Below are 20,066 nucleotides of genomic sequence, written 5' to 3'. Positions count from 1 at the left end.
AAATGCATACAGTAACAGAACTATCACTGGTGGGGCTGGGGTGCAGGTTTAGCATCTGGGCCCCCTGCTTCCCCTGACAGTTATAAGAAGATAAAATAGGCTGCAACCATAGTGATTTGTAGGAAGGAAATAGGTGACCCACATAGGATATATAAGCTGTTACCATACTAATCTGTAGAAGGCAATAGGTGGCTGATATAACTGTACAGATATACAGTGGGAAATAGGTGCCTAATATGTGGAAGTTAATGGGGCTGAATAGCAAAGTCTGAGTGTGCAGATGTTTATTTGCAGTTGGTAACTTAATGTTTTATTCTTTAAATGCCACTGCCTGTATTGGAGGTTAACATTTTGTAGAAGTGAAGCGATTAGTCCATCTAGCATGTATCTCCATGATCACAGGGGGATAGAGACAGCCCAGCAGAGTGACAGATTGTGCATCCACACCCTTCCCTTGCAGCCTCCCTTAGCTCTCAGTCTTAGCCCCGTCACTGCCATTAATCTACTGTGCCTTGAAGTGACAAAAGCACTGCAGTCAGAATGGGAAAAACAGCACAGATTAATGACTTCTAAAGAGGTTTTGGTTTTAAAGGGCTTAAATAATACGGTAACATTTTATTTTACTGCTGCCTTAATTTTATTTTTTTATCCACCAGCTGAAAAAGCAAAACCATGTTATGGATGTAGGACAGCAATATTATCAAGATAAAACATCGTATGAATCTGGTTCTGCATAAATATATTTGCCAGAATGTGCTGACGGGTAATATAAGGCTAATATCTTGGTCACAGTTAGTACTCTATGGGGCATCATTTAAAGAAATGGCAGTAAAGTTATAGCCTCACAATAGGCACCCAGCATTTATACCTTCCTAAGAGCAGTTGCCCTTTATTGCCATTTTGTTATATACTGTTTAATCCAAGCCAGCACATAAAAGGAGCTCCCACAAAAATTTAAAGAAGGTGGGCAAGATTGGTGAGTATCAACATTTGACTCTGTGGATCAGATCAGCGTTGCTCAGGGCCAGAAGTAGGGGGTAGGCAGAAAAGGCACATGCGTAGGGTGCAGTGCTGGTGGGGTGCTAGACACGTACCACTTCTGCACCCCTAGTCTGAATCCTCATCCTCCTCTACTGCTGGCACCTCAATTGGCCCCACTCCTCCGCCTTCAGCAAGTGTGCATGAGGGGGGTAACAGGGTTGGGTAAGGATGCCAGGCAGGTTGCCTAGGGCTTTTGGCCAGCCTGGTTTGGCACTGGCATTGATTATACAATGTGAGGATATTGGAGAGCACCTCGGAGATCCATGATCTGTATAAAGAACTTGGCCTTTGACCTTGTGTTTTTGTATAGTCACTGAACTCTTTTAATACCCTTATAATTTACAACATGATTCCCTATATAAACATCTGCTTCTCGCAGGGAGCCATTTATAATTAAAAGATATAAGTGCCCCAAGTGCTAACCATTTTTCTCTTCTTGTCCTCAGCTTTCTCTTCTCGTCACCTTATTACTTTCTTGCACTGCTGCTCTCAGGCCTCCCAGTGCATCTTGGATTTGTCTTTCCCAATGTGCCCAATATGAAAGGCTTTAACTACTAAGGCTTTCTGCAATACGCTGCCCTTGCTCAGATCTAAACTCCAATGTCTCAGGGGTATAAGAATAGAAGCAGAAGCCTAAAGTCCTTACTTATGTGTGGGAACCAGGCCGTCTTTCTTAAGATTTGGGGCCTGAGGGACCTAAGAATATAGCTTGTAGTTACAACACAGCAACTAACCCTCCCTTTCCTGAGCATCAACACAGTTTCAAAAAAATGTCATTTATAGAAGCATTAACGGGATAAGCATTTTCAGTTGCTGAATAATATATGTGTGGCTTTACTGCTCCTGATCTTTCACTATATCATTGCTCTTCTGTTACAGGTAAGGTTTCCACACTCCATAATCTCTTTAGGCCAGCAGAGTCTAGCCCTAAACATAAAACACTAAACCTGCCTTTGCTGTGAAAAAAGGGGTGCAGCATGGCTAGGCACTGAGGCTGCATGGGATGTCCTGGCTCTGCCGCCTCAGACACCACAGTGCCTCTGCCTGTATGAAGTGGTGCCCTAGGCCCAAAATTAAATCAAACCTTGATATAATGAACAGGTCCAGCAGGAAAGTGGACCTCATCACTAGCATATACCCAACAAAAACATATACAAGACCCAAGAAAATAAATATATTTCTAAATGGCAGCTGCTAGCAGAATCACAGCACCAGGACTTCCAGACTCAATGAGAACCTCATTGCTTATTGCACACAGGCAAGTTTAGTGCAAGATGTCCAAGTCCTTTTTAACAGTGAATTTTAAGCCCTTTTAAATGATTTGCCTTCCTATTCTGTCTCTTCAGTTTAATTTGCTTGCTATCTGCTTGCTAAAATCACTGACCCAAGCAACCTAAAAACTCATTATCTGGCTTCATGTTTTACAGTTGTATTGCTTCTGTTTCTGTTGACACCCCATCCTATTTATTTCTAAACCCTTGCCTGTTTGCAACGATCAGCATACGAAAAAAGTACATTTAAAAAATGTGTAGCTTCAAGTAATGTGAAATCCACAAAAATGAAGACCAAAAGTCAATTGTCCAGGAGTACCACTGTACAGTATACACCATAAGTAAAAGTTAATTGGGACCGTTGGGAGGCATGCATTCTTGTCTAATAATTCTAATATGGAAACTACTGGTACAGCTTTTAATGGGGAACTCCAGCTTCCAAACCAACACAGAAACACCCCTAATATACCTATCACTGTAATCTGTTTCTTAATTAAATACCATTTTAAATGCTGAAATCCAGCCACAAAACAGTTCTTCTTTTTCTGTATCATTCTGACAGGCAGGGAAGGAGGGACTAAATCCTGGCAGGGAAGGAGGGACAAAAACATTGATGTTACAAATTTCTCCACAGCTTACAGACAGAACACAGGAACAACATTTCCCACAATGCATTGCACTGTGATGTTCCTCTATTTAATTGACTTCATGTGTGCAGGGAATTGTGGGATTTGGAGGATACAGGCTGAAGGCCTGTTACATTTTATTTGAGTCTCAAAGTAGTGAGCCAGATCAAAGGAAGAACAGGGGGTAATGCTTATGTAACTGTACAAACCATATTATTACATTAAAAATCATTAAAAGGCGGCATATTTTTAATTGATATATTATATTAACTTTTCAGAAAGTTTGGTTGTTTGGGAGTGGTTGAGTTCCCCTTTAAGCATTGCATATGCGGCACAATGTCTAGTGTGCCACAGGCTTCACCTATCCTGTATGAGCTCTGTTGGATATTACCCAGACCCTAAAGAGTTTCTGTGCCTCATTTTATAAATAGGATACCATTACTTTTGCAATTGAGTATAATATCTCCTAGTTATACATATTATTGCCAAGTGAAGCTTCTAAGGAATTTCTGTTATTTAGTAAACAATCTCCCTGGTAATTTCTTTCTTACTGGGCATTCTACCAACAATGTTGCTATGTTCCTTTTCTTTTAATAAACATGGAAGCTACTATACTGCTTGCACCCAACAGCAGCACCAGCTATGTATATGAATGCGCAGGCAATCAATGTTCTATGCACACTGGAAGCAGTGCCGTTGGGATTAAAATGTAAGTAGGATCTAACATTTCTGTTCTCCTGGAGTGTATTTTCTGTTGAAAGGCAGAGTTCAGGAGATCCCTGGCAAGTCAGGCATGTGGGAGGTTTCTTGGGATAGGCAGATGTTGCTATGTTAATGATCCCAAGACATGCATTATCCGTGCACCCCGTGACTTTTTCATTGGAAGATTTTCGCCTACTGTCCAACCCAGCCCTGAGATAGAAGGAAAACTAATGGCTGCCATGTGTATGCTCATCCAGCTGATTCATCAGCAGAAATCCAGCCACCCTGACCTCCCTCACATTCAGCCATCTGCCCTAATCACTAGCTTGGGGTGCTCGGCTCTCATTAGTGGCCACTTTGGATGAGTGGTCAGACATCAGGAATGAACTGACTTTTAGTGGAGGGAATGAGGTTTTTGGTAGTGCATAGAAACATCAGAGTACACATTTCAACAGCATGGAAAATGGTCTTCCTTCTAATCATATACATTTGTAAAAATACATATATAGATAAAGTAGAATGTGTAGAGTCTAGATTCCTTTAAGCCACTAGTTCCGCTAGGGAGCCCTGTTTGGTGGCCAGCGAGGATTCGAGAGATGGACAAATGTCTGATTGAAAATCAGCCAGATATCTGTCAGGCATGTTGATACAGTCCCTTCTTGTGGGATTTCCTTAGGGCCCCTGTATGAGCATATCCTTGGCCCAGGGATCAGTCCAATTTGGCCCATTGGGCTTGTGGCACATAAGGCTGTGCAGCTTGCCATTTGGCCATGTTCATTAAGGTCATTTTTGAGGTGGCAGAGAAGCATCAAAACATGATAGTAAAGCCTGTGATTGTATTTATGGGATCCACCTATAAGCCTGTGGCCCCTAATGCTCCACTGTACATTTCTGGGACAAAATGCTCTACTAGGGCATTTGGATTTCCAATCTTCATGTGCTCCCCCCTGCCAGCTAAAACACTGGAAAAGCTTATGCCACAAGCCTTGCAACAATAACTATATCCTGCAGCTGGTAGGACATTCAACTCCAAGCATTTTAGAAGCTTCTGGAGCTCTGGTCACAAACATTTTATATTTAGACTTACATTTATTTTCTGGAAATGTAGCAGTGTATTAAAAGAAAACACAGGGTGGATGCAATAGCCACCAGCATCCTCCCAGCCATAATCCCAGACTGTAGCCCCCTAAGGAGCAGCTTACCGACTGGCTGCACATGCCCTGTAGCAAGGTCATCCATGTATTGCGGGCACGGCTGCCCTCCACTGGCACGCTCAGCATACACAGCAGCACACTTGGTTTTTTTTTTTTTTTAAATTAAAATGGTTTTCAAAATCAATTTCATTAGGTTATGGTTAGCCAGTGCAGAACAGGGCCAGGGTAGGTTGTTAGTTTAGAGTGTGAATGTGCTCTGGGCCCACAGCATTACAAGGGACACTTAACAGAAAATATGTTAAAAAATAACAAAAAGGACATATTAAATTGTTAGATATTTTCAGAATATACATCAGGCATGCTCAGCCTCCAGCTGGCAAATACACTTTCATGTTTTTGACGAGTGGTTTTCTATCGGATCTGTCTTTAGGGGGTGCAAATATGAGTAATTGTCCATGACCTTGTAGCAGGGCCCCAGCAGAGCATAGTTGTAATGTTAAGTATCCACAACCTGCAGCTCTCGTGCTATATTGGTTTTCTATCGGATCTGTCTTTAGGGGGTGCAAATAGGAGTAATTGTCCATGACCTTGTGTATAGCAGGGCTCCAGCAGAGCATAGTTGTAGGTGGATATCCAGATTTTGTTGGGGGGGTGCTGAGATATGTAACTCAGCAGTTGAGCAGCCATCGGTTGAGATGCCCGCTGTCCCACTGCACATTCTGATGGCATAGACTGAAAGCATGTAGGTTTATGGATGTAAATAAACACATTGCAAATAAAATACTTTTACAAGTACTGGATCACAATAAACCCTATGACAGTTTAAGTGAATTGTTCCTTTTTTTTGTCTGTTTTTAAATCAGAGACATCCCTCAGTAAGTGAAAGCATTAGACTTTCCGGGCATATGATGAGTGGCAGCTTAGCACGAGAGCTGCAGGTTGTGGATACTTAACATTACATGCACTGAGATCCAGCAAGTAAATTAACTAAATGGATTGCACTGCAATATATTATGTACAGCGATCTTCATTTCTACCTCAGCAGTCTCACAGCCAAGTGCAGCCAGACATATACGGGCATTGATCAACACAAGGCTTAGCTTTTTAATACTGTAAATACAGTCATTGTGGAAGAAAGGTTGCAGACAAGCTTAGGATTGCTGATACCCTTTTTCTCTATGGCATCAAATCAGCTTAAATGGTGATGCTAAATTTGGAATGTAACTACATATATTTATTCGAAGACCTTGTAAAAGAATTATAAGTCAGAAGAGCAAAACAGCAGCACATCCACCTTGCATGGAAACAATCTGCTGCTATCTTGGTGTAAAGCATCTTCTTAGGTCCTTCTGTTCCCTAGAAGTTGTGGGCAGTCTATGGCTGTCCATCTTTCTCAGCAACCAAAAGCTGTCATAGGATGCTAGCAGAACCCTGCTGTAGACCTAGCAAGCTCTCCTGAATCATGTACTTCTTTAAGAATACAAGGAAAAGTCTACCCAGTAATCGTCAATTCTCAGCCACAAGACATGTCTGACCTTTTAAAATGTAATTTAATGTTAAAGGACAGTGGCTTCAGGCAACATACGCAATGATCCGCATGCAAAAAAAAATACTCATAGAAGGCCCAATATGAACTGTATGTGCGAAAAAGCACTATAAATTTGTGTTGCAGTATATCATGGGTGTTCTCAGCTCTCTGATGCAGTTCTTACACTGGCTATCTCTTTATTTTGCCCTTGGTGCCCTTCATTCAAATGAAACAGTTTTACGGAAAAGGTTAGTCTCAGCTCAAGGGTCTAATATTTAAGTCTTTAGATCTTGCAAGTAGGCAATCTGGGCTGAGCTAGAAAAGAAATCAAGTTGGGTTATTTACCAAGTCACTAGGACCTTAAATTGGAAAGACCTTATTTTTTCAATTGACATGCATATAAGTTATGTGTTTGGGGGGACATAGTTGCTATTGGTTACCAGTCCTGAAGCATAAATTGCCTTTGTCTTTCTTTGGTGCCCCAATGTGCTTTTACCATTAGCAAAATTCCATGTAATTCCATTCCATTACATTAATTCCATGTAACATACATTAGTGAAGCAGGTCATCTTCCTAAGGTTTCCCAATATGACTTTGCTCCAGTGGCGTATCCAAATGGGAGCTGGAGGTGCGATTGTACCTGGACCCACAGCCCCTTAAGGGCCTGCCAGAGACTACATCTCAGCAGATTTTTTCACAATATGTGTGCTTCTGGTTAAAAAAATGCACGATTCGTCCCGGTGCACATCTTACTCTGGGGCCAAGTAACTTACTAGCTACAGCGCTGACTGCAAATTTGGAGTATCTACTTTTTTTAGTACTCAACAAGTTAGTTGCAGATCATTTTACATTTGCTGCTTAAGACTAATTATAACACTTTGATTGTTAATGCTTTGATTGGTACAGATCTAAATATTTTGATAGGTTGTTTTGGTTAAATTCTTAGCCCTATCCACGCCACCTCAAAGTAGGTTGGTGGCATTTGGAGAATAAGGTTTCTAGATACTCAGCAAGATGAATACATAGTGTGAATAATTAATATACAGATCCCCAAGATCATGCTAATTCCCAGGAACTGATCTACAGTTAGAGGCAGATGCGTATTATTACTATCCCAATATGGATGGCTATGGTTTTATCCTACCCTCCTGTTCTGCTAACACAAATCAAGGCTGCGGGGTAAGAACAACCCTCCCCATACCATTAAATATTAACTCCTTGAATGAGTGCGATGCATTATCTTATTATGATCATTTTGTTCTGCTAGTAAGGGAATAATCCCAGGGCCCCTAAGGAAGAAATAGCTGCTGGGCACTCAGAACAAGTTTAGAAGCTCAGCTGTAAGCTCCCAATGCATAAATAACAATATAATAAATAGCTGCAACACAACACTTTTTCTGGCTAAAATTAGCTTTATACCTTGCATATATAGCCTGCAGACATGTGACTATGTGCTGGTCACCAACCCAACAACAAGGATGGCAACATTGAAATTATTGACTTGTATAGAATCTCAAGGGAAACAGGAGGGATATGCAGAGCCTGTCTCTCTATGACCAGTGCTTGACCTATTATTTATGCACCAATTGACAGTCTCTTATGCAGGCCCAAAATTGTCCCTTCCTATTGTATAACTATCTGTATAGTGTAATGGGCAGGTGGTCTCATTCAGTCAGGTTCATTCAGACCCTCATTTGCAAAGCAGATCTCTGATGCTAAAAGTGTGTGATACTGATGTAAAATACCCATAAGCCTTGCATTGCTCACACAGTGACCTCCAGCTTCAGCATACACGTAGGTAGGCTTTAGTGACTGATAAAAGATTGACAATGCGGTGTGTGCAAGTGACTGCACAACTGTTTCTATTTTGTTTCATGTGGTGACAATTCAACACTCATTTCTGCACAACTGTTACCCAACAAGTTCTTTTCCAGCAATTTGGACCTGAATTCCAACGTGCTGCCTTGATATTATCTTCATCAGGGGGTTGCATTGAACCTTATAGTTTTTTTGTCTCATTCTTTTGTTGTGAGATATAACCTGACAATTTTCATATGCAACCCACACGTTTATCTGTAAATATAGACTTTCTGTTTCACTCATCTAGGCCGTTCCCCATAAGTAGTCATTTATAAGATGCCACTCGGATGAATCCTTTTGTTTTGGATCAGATAGATAATTAGGATTCTTTTGAATGGAGCAGAATATAGTCAGACAAAATAGAAGATTTTTGGCAAAGTTTGGATTGAACAGAATCCTCGAAACAATGGTATAACTATAGAGGAAGCAAAGCCCACAGTCACAGGGCAGGGAAAAGGGGGGCCCGGACCTTGAGGTCTGCTTTGTATGAAAGTCCCCCAGCCACTCTTCTACCTGAGAGCAGACAGTGATCGGGGATGCAAGCAGACAGATGGGTTAATAGGGGAGCCAGTTCAGTGCATGCTGGCCCCTTCATAGATTTTCCTGCGTGGCAGTGTTGGACTGGGGCAGCAGTGGCCCAGTGGCACTGCGACTTGAAGGGCCGCCCTCAAAATCATCAGAGACCCTTCCCAACATACTTACCTCCTGTACCCCCTGAGCAAGCATGCACGTGCCTAATCGCATTACTTCTGCCTCCTTACTCCAGATCTTTGATGGGGCAGAGCAGGCCTGGGTCAGCAGGGGACCATGAGGGCTGAGGCCCACCAGGTTTTCTCCCAGTGTCCCGCTGGCCCAATCTGACCCTGTGCTGTGGCGGGGCAAGACCATGAAATTAGCCACTGTTTTGAGATTTCACTCACCAAACGTACCATAATAATGCACAGAGCACATGGTAAGTTTTTGGTGTCTTGGTGGTTGGCATTATTGCAGTGCTGGGGTCATGAATTTCATTCTGACTTGGGCCCTCTTTGCAAGAAGTTTCTTTCTTCTGGCTGCTCTAGTTTCCACCCACACTCCAAAAAACCTACAGCCAGATTCTGACCCTAGCGTGTTGTTGTCAATGTGACCTTAGATTGTAAGCTCCACAAGGACTGAGGTGAATAATGTATTTATGCTCTGCCTAAAATGTCAGCTCTGTATAAATAGAAGATAATGATAAAAATACTGATCTGATATTTGGCAAACAGTAAAAGAATGGATAATGAATGTATGGTATGTATGTTTTTATTCACATACTTGTATAGGCAGCACCATACACTTCATTAATCTTTCACTCGATCAGATTTCAAGGCATAGAATGCATTCTTGTTTTGCAGCAATGTACATGCCGTACATAGATTTGTTCACCCAGTGTATCAGTTTAGGAGGGAATAAAACACATCAGAAAAACAGTAGAAAGAACAATTTGTTCTGGGTTGCGGGCAAATCTAACAATTGCATAGTTTAGTTAAAAAATGACCTTTAAAATCATTTTAAGGGTGTTACAGAAGGGTAGCCAGTGAGTCAGAGGGCAACTGTTTCATTCATGGCTAATGGTTATATTTCCCTTCTAAAAATGTAATTATGTCTTGTGCTGCTGAATGCTGCACACATTTACTGATCTTTTGCTATGGAACATCCAAGAGACCACACAGAAGAGGAAGCACCACTTGTTATAGCTGGCAGCAATATGAGCGCTTGCTAATGGCTTGTCTCAGCTGGCATTTAGAGACAAAGCTCGTGGGAACCACAAATCTATATTGTGTGAGAATGTGCCGTTTGTAATGTGTACCCCCCTGATGGGGCTCTGAAAAGATGCTGTGCCCACAGTAGATAGTATATGTGCATGCCTGGGCAGTTATATACTATACGTTCTTATAGCTGTGTTTTATTCTGGGGTTCGTGGGTGACTTTATCATATTAGCACTTCCCTGGCGTGGGCAGGCTTCAGTAATGGATGCTGCATCGGCTATTGTTTGAGTATAATAATGCTGCTCTCTGTTATATTGATGAAAGGCCCTTTCCACAAGTGCTGCATGATCTAAACTCTGACTAATCTCCAGCCATAGGGGCATGATTGGGTCCCAGAAGGCACTGCTTTCATGAAAGGAGATTGATAGGATAGATCTTATCATACAGAGCCCATCGCATGGCAGGCACAGCGTTATATACAGCAGCCTTGAGCATCTGCTGCTGGGGTGGAAGGGAATAGTAGGGCCAAAAGGCTTACTTATTGAAGGAAGCAAGGTGTAAAGAGCAATAAGCAGGTGTTAAGCGACATATTTGCCCTTATTGATGCCAGGCATAAATCTATGCAAACATACTCAGGGACACAAATTTGTGCCTGATATTGAATGACATCCAAAGTCCTTTACTTTCTGCCTGCCCAAGGCTGATATTTAGTACAGGGTTCTTTTTAGAAACTCTGAACCATAGGTCCTAGATGCAAGTGAAGTATAAATAGCATTCTAATGGGCACAATTTAGCACTATATCACTTGTGCCAGGCAATAACAAATGACCTCTTCTCATTAACAATTACAGACTATTATGGTCAGGTTCCAAAGAAAGCAAATACATCTAACTTATATATATGTTATCTCTAGTATATGGTGTACATTGGAACCCCTATTTTACATTTCCCAGGGGTCAGCTCAAAATTGCGTACATTTTTCTAGGAAAATAAAAATTTGGGCAGAAGAAACACAGCTTGCCTGTACTGTGAAAAAATAGCATCAGCTCCGTGAAACTGTAAAACCTAGGGACGTAAAATCTGGGTTCTATAGTATCTGCTCTCTTGCAACACTTAAGGGCACATGTAAGGCCATTAGCGAAGTGAGCAATGTGCAATTTTCAAGCACAATCGCCATGTTTTTACTCACATTACTTCATTTTTCTGGCATCATTGCAGTCGAAAAGGGGTTATGCTCTTTATGCAATTGTGCTGCACCTTTTGCCAGCATGCAAGTGATGTATGTGCCCTATTCTTTTGGGACAACTGAATGGACGCGATAGATGCTGGTCCGGAGATGGCGGTAGCTCCAGGGTTCCCCTGTGTCAATAGGCACAACATCAATTTGGCTGGGGAAATGTGTTGGTGCTATATAAATAACTGTAAATAAATAGATAAAATAATAATAAATAACGACGGACAGAAGGGGCAGTCAAAAAGCTCTGTGTACCATAATTATACACTCAGTCCCTTTAGTGTTGACTTGTTAGTTTGTTCTGATAAACAAGCTGTCCGACATTCTGGGACAATGTGCTTATGTTGTAAGTCACCCTAAGTTAACTGGTTATTAGGCAAGGGCACCCCATGCACAAGATTCTAGGGGTGACACCCAATTTAAACAATAACTAAAGCTTAACTAAAGAAGTAGGCTAGAAATGTTGTACTGTACATTATATTTTGGGCTTCTGTACCAGCTCAAGGCAACCACATCCCTTTAGCAGGGAAGATCTGTGCCCCCAAATATGCCCCAGTAGCCCCCATCTTCTTTTCTGCTGATTCCCTGCACATGCTCTGTGCTGCTGTCACTTACCTGAGCTTAGGGACCCACTCACGCTCTCACACTATACTGTGTATATAGAATAGACATGCCAGAAATGATTAGTAATTATTGCAGCTCTGAAAGCAGTACAATTAGCATTAGAATTTAATCAGCCCTGTGGGATTCTCTTATATGACCTCATTGATAATTTGTGACAACCCCTAAGCTCAGATTCTTAACAGCTGCCCAGAGCACACCGAGCATGTGCAGTGTCACTGACAGATCCTAACAGTTTCCAGTATGGTGACCCCCTGTGACCTGGATCATTGCTGTTACAGAGATGCTGACACTTTAGGCTCGTGCAGTTCAGTATATAAAATATAGCATTTCTAGCCATGTTAATTTTTAGAGTTTAGTTCTCCTTTAAAAACTGCATTTATTTAATGTCTGGTTCTCTGTCTAGCCTGTGGATATATCTATCACTGTTAATGTGTTTGAATTTAAACAAATTTCCTATACCAATATATATATGTATGTGTGTGTATAATATTATATATAGTTCTGCAGAAGGAAAGAAAAAAATATTTATTAAATGTATTTTTATTTATTTATTATGCAAGGAAGAGAGGCAGCCCAGGAATATGTAGAAGACACCATCAGCATATTCTGTCCTCTTGTTACTTTCAGCCAGCACTTTTATGCTTGGTTGGAATCAGATATTTACCACTAATTGCCATACAATTTTACAAAAACCACCACTTTAGATCAGACAAGGATAAAAAAAACATTCACCATTTGCCAGAAGTCCATGTCCTTAATATTTTTCAAAAAGAAAAATTGCAGAGGCAACAGTCTGTGTCGTTCAGTTCCTCCCCTATATGATTATTTAGCAAAATGTGAATATTAACATTTTTTTCCAAATAAAGGTTTGTTATTTTATATTTAATAAAAAATATAATGGTATCATTTTTTTTTTTCATCAGTTAATAATGATGTCCTTGTGCATTTGCAGACCGGTTCCGAAAAGCAGATTAGTCCTGACAAGAATCGGATCAGGGAAGGGAGTGGAGGAGATGATAAAGTGGAAGATGCGGATCCCAGCGGTGACTGTGATGATGAAGATGGATGCCAAGGTTCTGGGGATTCTTCTACGCGCACAGGTACAATGGCAGCCTGTCTTTTATTGCTTTCAAAATGTTTCATAGTTTCAAGTAAGGTGGTCAACATATTACACAAGCTGCAGAGAGTCTGAATATGGACTTGGGGTAAGGTAGGTTGATAGGCAGGTCTGCACTGAGATTCAAAATAGGCCCAAGCAGCCCCCCCACCAGCCTTACGAAAAGTCTGTAGTGTCTTACAGCAGCCCCTCTGGCATTTGCCAGAATCCAAGGATTGCCAGTCCGGGTAGGAGGAAGCATGAGATTCATAGTGCAGCATGTACTAAGAAAAGGCAGGCAACTATCAGGAAAGGGGATTATGGAGACTGCACTGCATATAGTGGTCAGGGCTCGGTATTTGTACTGCTCTGGCACTGCATAACTTAAAGGGGCTGTTCACCTTTTAGTTAACTTTTAGTATGATGTAGAGTGTAATATTCTGAGACAATTTGCAATTGGTCTTCATATTTATTATTTGTAGTTTTTTAATTATTTCAGTTTTTGTTCAGAAGCTCTTGAGTTTGGTGTTTCAGCAGTTATCTGGTTGCTAGGGTCCAAATTACCTTAGCAACCAGGGATTGGGAGTGGGTTGAATGAGAGATTGGTATATATATAGTTGAGGACCTGAATAGAAAAATAAGTCATAAAAATTAACAATAAAACTTTAGCCTCACAGAGCAATAGGTTTTTTGGCTGCCGGGGTCAGCAACCCCCATTTGAGAGCTGCAAAAAGTTAGAAGAGGAAGGCAAATAATTCAAAAACTACTTAAAATAAATAATGAAGACCAATTGAAATCTTGCTTAGAACTGGCCATTCTATAATTTACTAAATGTTAACTTAAAGGTGAACCACCCCTTTAACTAAAATGAAATCTATAATGTTAAAAAAATGGTTTTAGGGTCTGTAGGATGTACTGCAAATACGGTGTCTGAAAAAGCCTGTGGATATATGGGTCTGTGCATTGCAACAAAGAGACACTTGGGCTACATGTGTACTCCAGGGGAATTGTGGGATTTGCGTTGTGCTGCAGGGACACTGCCAAATATACACTATTGTGTATGGGCATTTGTGACCTGTATAATATACTGCAGGGCAGTGAGAGGGCTGGGCACAGTGCTGGGGCTAAGTGCAGAAAGTACAGTAAAATGTACTGCAAGGCAGTAAATATTCTCAAGTGAACATTTATAATATTTAAAGGAGTTAAGGGACTGGGATAATCACATGCCGGGGGGAAGCTAAAAGCATGGCGTTGGGCTTGGAATGCGATTTTGAACAGTGGGTAAGTGGAGAATAATATAGATGCTAAATTTACAGCTTTAAATATATTGCACCAATATATCAGCATAAGTGCTAATAAAGGAACCATAGAAGCCAGTAATAAATCCTGCTACCAAAGCAGAAGAACCAGATTCTAGGTCCTGTGTCCCATGCAGTCCCTCCTATAGGATATCCAGCTTCCACACCCAGTGTAGCACCCATTCCTGTGATTGGCAGCTTTTTATGGGTTTATCCTTTGGGCCTCATGTCTGTTTGGTGAGAGGACAATTATCGCTAAGCAGAAGTACAAAGAACATAATGGAATTATGATGATCTAATGGAGCATAACATATCCTACCCAAAGGAAGGGGAAAAAGTACAAACTGAACTAAAGTACTTTTATAGAATAGAAGTAGTACTGAAGTAGAGTGTAATCTTATGCAAGTGGGGTGTACAATATTGAACTGAGAAGGTTATATTTTTGGTATTTAGTCCAATTAGATAGTTACAGCGCAAGTCAGGGACTGGTAACAGTGACAAAGGAAAAGAAAAGAACTTTCAGAACTTTAACACTAAGCAGATAGAAGTAGGGAATGAAAGGGTTAACTTATTTTTGGGGAGGATTAGAGTTGTAACCATGTATGTACAGCTTTAGAAAAATGGATTATGCCTATGGAAAGTGTACAATTGATAAGTGAGCTAATGCTCAGCCTGAGGCCATTTACTTTGTTCCTTTCCACCAGCCCACAGAACCCATTATCAGTATTATGTGTGATAAATGACTGTTTCAGTGGACTTTCCCAACCCTTGTTTGTATGATATGTGATACCTGTCCAACAGCAGAGATTCCAAAGCTTTGAAGCTTTAATTTATGTAGAACTGCAGGTGCCGTACATCTCCAGGCTAAAGCAGAATGTAATGTGATCCATGGGGTGTATGATCTTCCCTTGTATCCTTACACCCCAGATCTCAACTGCAAGATATGCACATTATCCCTCACACCTCTTCCTTTGTGGGAGCTTAGTTCTACTTACACTGGGACAAGGACCGCACTCCTAGGATTTAAAGAATTGTAAAACAAAATGTAAATGCAAAAAGAGAGAGGGTATTACACAATATATATATATTCCAATAAGTGGTGCACTCATGTCAAAAAGACAAAATACCCAGGTGTTATCAAAAGTAATATACTGAATTATAGGTATTGAGATGCAATCAGGGACTTCATAAACAGTAAAAAAAAATCAAAAGTCAAAATGTTTTGGTCAATGTTTTGATCTTCTTGTATGACTTGTGAAAGGTCTCGCAAGAAGACCAAAACGTTGACCAATACATTTGGTCTCTATGCCTATAATTCTCTAATTCTAATTCTCTCTCCCTCTCTATACTTGGATGCCAGGGGCCCACCAGAAAACCATAGGCTCATTCTGCACTTATTTCTTCTTCTCCATACTTTGATTCCTTGTTCTGCTAGTCTCTTCTCTTTACATATCATCTAACCTTCTCTCAATTTCTTCTCTTTGTTCCCATACATAAAACATGTATGACAAAAATATGCCAGGCAAAATGGTTGGCTGAGAAGGAGGGCCCACTGACACCTGGGTCCATGGTCCTGGTATCCTGGTGGGCCAGTCCGACACTGACAATATATCATGTGTTTTTAAATACATGATTGATCTTTTTTTAAATAAAACTCGGTGTTGGTGGTCTTTTTTGGATATTTAAATCATTTACCCTGCACCCGAGGTAAGAGTAGAAGCAGAGTGCCAACCAGGGTTTGAGATATACAGGTATGGGACCTGTTATCCAGAATGCTTGGGACCTGGGGTTTTCCAGATAAGGGATCTTTCCGTAATTTGGATCTCCATAACTTAAATCTGCTAAAAATTATTTAAATATTGAATAAACCCAATAGGATTGTTTTGCCTCCAATAAGGATTAATTATATCTTAGTTGGGATCAAGTACAAGGTACTGTTTTATTATTACAGAGAAAAAGAAAATAATTTTTGAAATTTAGAATTATTTGCTTATAATGGAGTCTATGGGAGATGGGCTTTCCGTAATTCGGAACTTTCTGAATAAAGGGTTTCCGGATAAGGGATCCCATACCTGTATATATATGTTTATATTTATCAGTAGCACATAAATCTACCATGTGTCCTTGAACCATTGGACTGAATAGTATATTGATACAGGGTATCTGTTCAGTTGGTTCAAGGCCTTAGCAGAATAACTTTGCCCCCCAAGAGGCATTGCTTTATACTAACATATATTAAATAGTGGGCAAAAGTATGCCAAGTTGCTGCTATTAACCACTGGCATCATCCAGTATGATCTGATCTGTGAAGGGGAATCTTGGGTTTCTTTTGCCCCAGGCATGTGGGTAAATAGCCCTAAAAACCTGGGTTAGGTGACACTTCCTCACTGAAGATTCCCTAGTAACTGTATGGGCTTGGGTCTTGGCACAGGTCAGTAGCGTTACCACTTCCAGTGAGATGTTTCACAATCTATTGCTCTAATTCTGACAATGGCATCCTATTCTGTAAAGTTCTGCAGCATGGATGTGACCACAAAGAAGGGAATGTGAAGAGCACGCTGGCGGTTTTGCTGAACTTGGGCGTTTCATCCACAAACACAGTGAAGGATGTGTGTGTACACTGGGAGGGACCTGTGAATGATTTCCTTGTCTGTTCCAAGTCATGCCCTTGTCCATTCATTTGTGTGATACAAAGACAAGGCTCCTCTTGTTCTCTTTCTATTGTTCTTGTATGTAACTACAGGCCCCCTCATTCTGGCCAAGGACCATCCCTTTCTTCTGAGAGAATTAGCCCCGATCTATTTGACATGCTTGTCAGGTCATGCTCTCCAGCCCACAAGTTGGCATTGTTAGGCGTTTACACATTTTCTGACCAAAGACTTTTATTCTAAACACAATTTATACGTAAACAGAATCTGTCACGCCTCATATAAAAGCATGAATCTTACAGAATGATATTTCAGTTTTCTGCTACATTAGACGTACTGGGGCTTATTTACAAATAAAGCTGCAATTTTTAGCACATATTTGCACTGTTTTTTAAACACAATGCCTTTTTGGTACATTTTATGTTTTCCATGCTCAAGTTTTTTGCTTTTTGCTTCCAATGCCACCAACCAAGCATTTACACAAAGGAGGCCTGAGGAAAAGCAGCGTCACCTTCTTTCTGGCTTCAATGCAGTGGGGTACACTAATAAACAGGGATGCACTAATAAACAGGCATGCTGGGAAAAGCACTGAACTGAGGTGAAATGCATTTCTGCTACTGCATGGAAATGTTTGTTATGAAAAATCTTTGCTGATCTTTGTTAGTAAAGATTATTAACAGATTTTTAAGGGATTATTCTATGCCTGTGACCAAAAATAAATTAAGGGGATGAGGCCCATGATCAAGGCTCATCACACTGGGGGACGTTTAATAATGCTGGAAATATTTTATATAAGTGTTGCAGTATAGAATACCCAAATGAGAACAGAGGTTCTACCAAAGCCCTGTAGCTCTTCAGGAAAACACATCTGTTATTCCACACCTACAACTAGGTAAATGGCCCTGTTCTTTTGCCTTGGGTATAAACTGAAACAATCTCGGCACCTGACTCATATTCGGTATTAACCTATGATGTTATATCCAGTGCTAATGTTATGCCTTAATGTTTATATCCAGGGCTAACACAGCCTGTGATTTTATATTCAGGAGCATAGCTCTACTGTATCAGTTGTTATGTTCCTGAGAGTGGTGATGCATGTCTAGTGCAACCCACCTATGGAAAGGCAGCTCGTGGCCAGAAGATAGGCATGATTCCCCTACATAAGTGATCCCCAACCATTTGCGTGTGAGCAACATGTTTCTCACCAACCCCTTGGATGTTGCTCCCAGTGCCCCCAAAGCAGGTAGTTATTTTTGAATTCCTAAATTGGTGGCAAGTTTTGGTTGCATAAACACTTGATGTACCACCAAACAAATCCTCCTGTAACCTCCTGTAGAGGCTACCAAATAGCCAATTACAGCCCTTATTTGGCGCTTCCATAAACTTTTATGATGCTTGTGTTGCTCCCCAAGTCTTTTTACATTTGACTGTGGCTCACGGGTAAGAAAGGTTGGGGACCCCTGCCCTACAGGATGGGTCAGTTACAGAGTGACTTTAGCACAGATGTCAATAAATTAGGCTGTTATTAGCTCACATGTCTTTTGTCACAGCTATCATTTTGTTCAGCATCAGATTGCTGTAAGTTTGTGGAGTTAGCACATGAAGTACAGAGGCTGCTCCAGTCAATATTGAATCCTTTGCACAAGCTCAGCAGCAGGGAAAGGAATCTAAGCTTATTCCAGCAGTTTAAGGTGTGTACTTGCCCGTCCTTCTTTTGACAGATGTGTTGATTTTTTTTTATTTTTTGTTATTTAACAATTCATGAGTACTTGGCTTTAGGTACAAAATATATGGGGAGATCTGTTAGCCTGATGGCACCAACCCAGCTTAGCAATCAATAACCATTTACAGTAGGTGCATTTTATGGCCAATTTTGCCTTGCACATGTCTGGCCACCAAACCAGTCTTGGTTAATATAAAGATTGGTTAATATAAGAACGGTGAACATAAACTGACCATAATATCTGTCTGTTTTGCCTGGTCAGTAAATGAGGAGATCTTTCCCTGATGTGGATGATTCAGTCACTATACCCTGGTGGCAACTTTAAAGGCCTGTGCAAAGCCATCAGCTTAGGACTGTTTACACAGATATGGGCTTTTTATATGCTTAGACCCTACTCATATCTGATCCATCTCTAGTTCTCAACTTTACGGCCCAAAAACTGGCCAAGTGGATGCCAACGAGATCCATAGTAAGCAAGTCATTTTACACCTAGCCATACAGTATGTGGGCATCTATATAAATTCCTTTAGCAGTGGACTATTTTATCAGTGAATTGTTAAGGATACATATTGTCTTTAAATATCAACAAGCCCATGGATATAACACATTAAATGAAACTGAGAGTACAATAAGGTAGATAATTTGTGACATACCATGAAGACTTAAACTAAAATTAGAGACAAAGGAATCTATAAATTTCCCTTGTAAGTAAATTGTGAAGGCTAATAATTGAAAAAGTAATAAAATATTTAAACAGAAATTAACTTAAAGGGACAGGTCTCCTTGGAATTTACTGTTGGTCTGATATACACAGTGTTATTCTAAGGCAGTGTTATACAAGATTTCCAATGCCATAGGCCAGTCATCTGCTTTTGGAGGGTGGATGATTAACTAACAAGGATTTCAAACAGAGGCCTTTTTAAATATTGTGCATATTGGGTGGGGGGCATAAAAATCACTTCTATGGCTGCATCCGTCCTGTGTGACCAACTGGCAGTTTGCAACCTGTCTTTATATTTTATTCATATTTTAAAATATTAAATTTTTTTGTCCAGTTCTTAAGAATAGAACCATAAGTGATAGAAAATAATAACAATAATAAAAAGCTTCTGATTGTTGCCGGGGTCAGCGACTTCATTTTCAGGCTGGAAAAGGATATAGGGTTTAAGGCACAAGCCAACCAGTAGCTCAGGAACAACGTGTTGCTCACCCTCAGATGTTGCTCCCAGTGGAATCAAAGTGGGTGCTTTTTTAATTTCTGGCTTGGAGGTCAGGAATTATAGTTTCTGTTGCATAAAACCAGGTCTAGTGCCAAGCAGAACCTCCTGTAGGCTACCAGCCCACATGGGGCTACCAAATAGCCAATCACAGTCCTTATTTGGCACCCCCAAAGAACTTTTTCCATTCTTGTGTGGCTCACTTACACTTTTTATATCCGAGTGTAACTCACAAGTCAAAAATGTTGGGGATCCCTGTATTAAGGGATATACAGAGTTAGCTGAATTGTTAGTTGAGTTGTTGGGAAGAGTA

At 40.6% G+C, this 20,066-nt stretch overlaps 1 protein-coding gene across 2 annotated transcripts in view; it reads left to right on the top strand.

Annotated features, from left to right (window-relative positions):
• Window positions 1-20,066, top strand: part of gpc5 (glypican 5) — an 85,370-nt gene that overhangs the window by 49,357 nt on the left and 15,947 nt on the right. For both annotated transcript variants that reach the window (XM_004917804.4, XM_002933375.5), the window contains one exon: window positions 12,724-12,871. In XM_004917804.4, coding sequence (XP_004917861.1) covers window positions 12,724-12,871 — 148 coding nt within the window. The remainder of the gene's footprint in view (window positions 1-12,723; window positions 12,872-20,066) is intronic.

This window comes from Xenopus tropicalis, chromosome 5 (assembly GCF_000004195.4).
Source record: "Xenopus tropicalis strain Nigerian chromosome 5, UCB_Xtro_10.0, whole genome shotgun sequence".
NCBI classification, from domain to species: Eukaryota; Metazoa; Chordata; class Amphibia; order Anura; family Pipidae; genus Xenopus; species Xenopus tropicalis.
The sequence above is the reverse complement of the archived record's forward strand: the minus strand, read 5'-3'. Positions and strand labels throughout refer to the sequence as shown.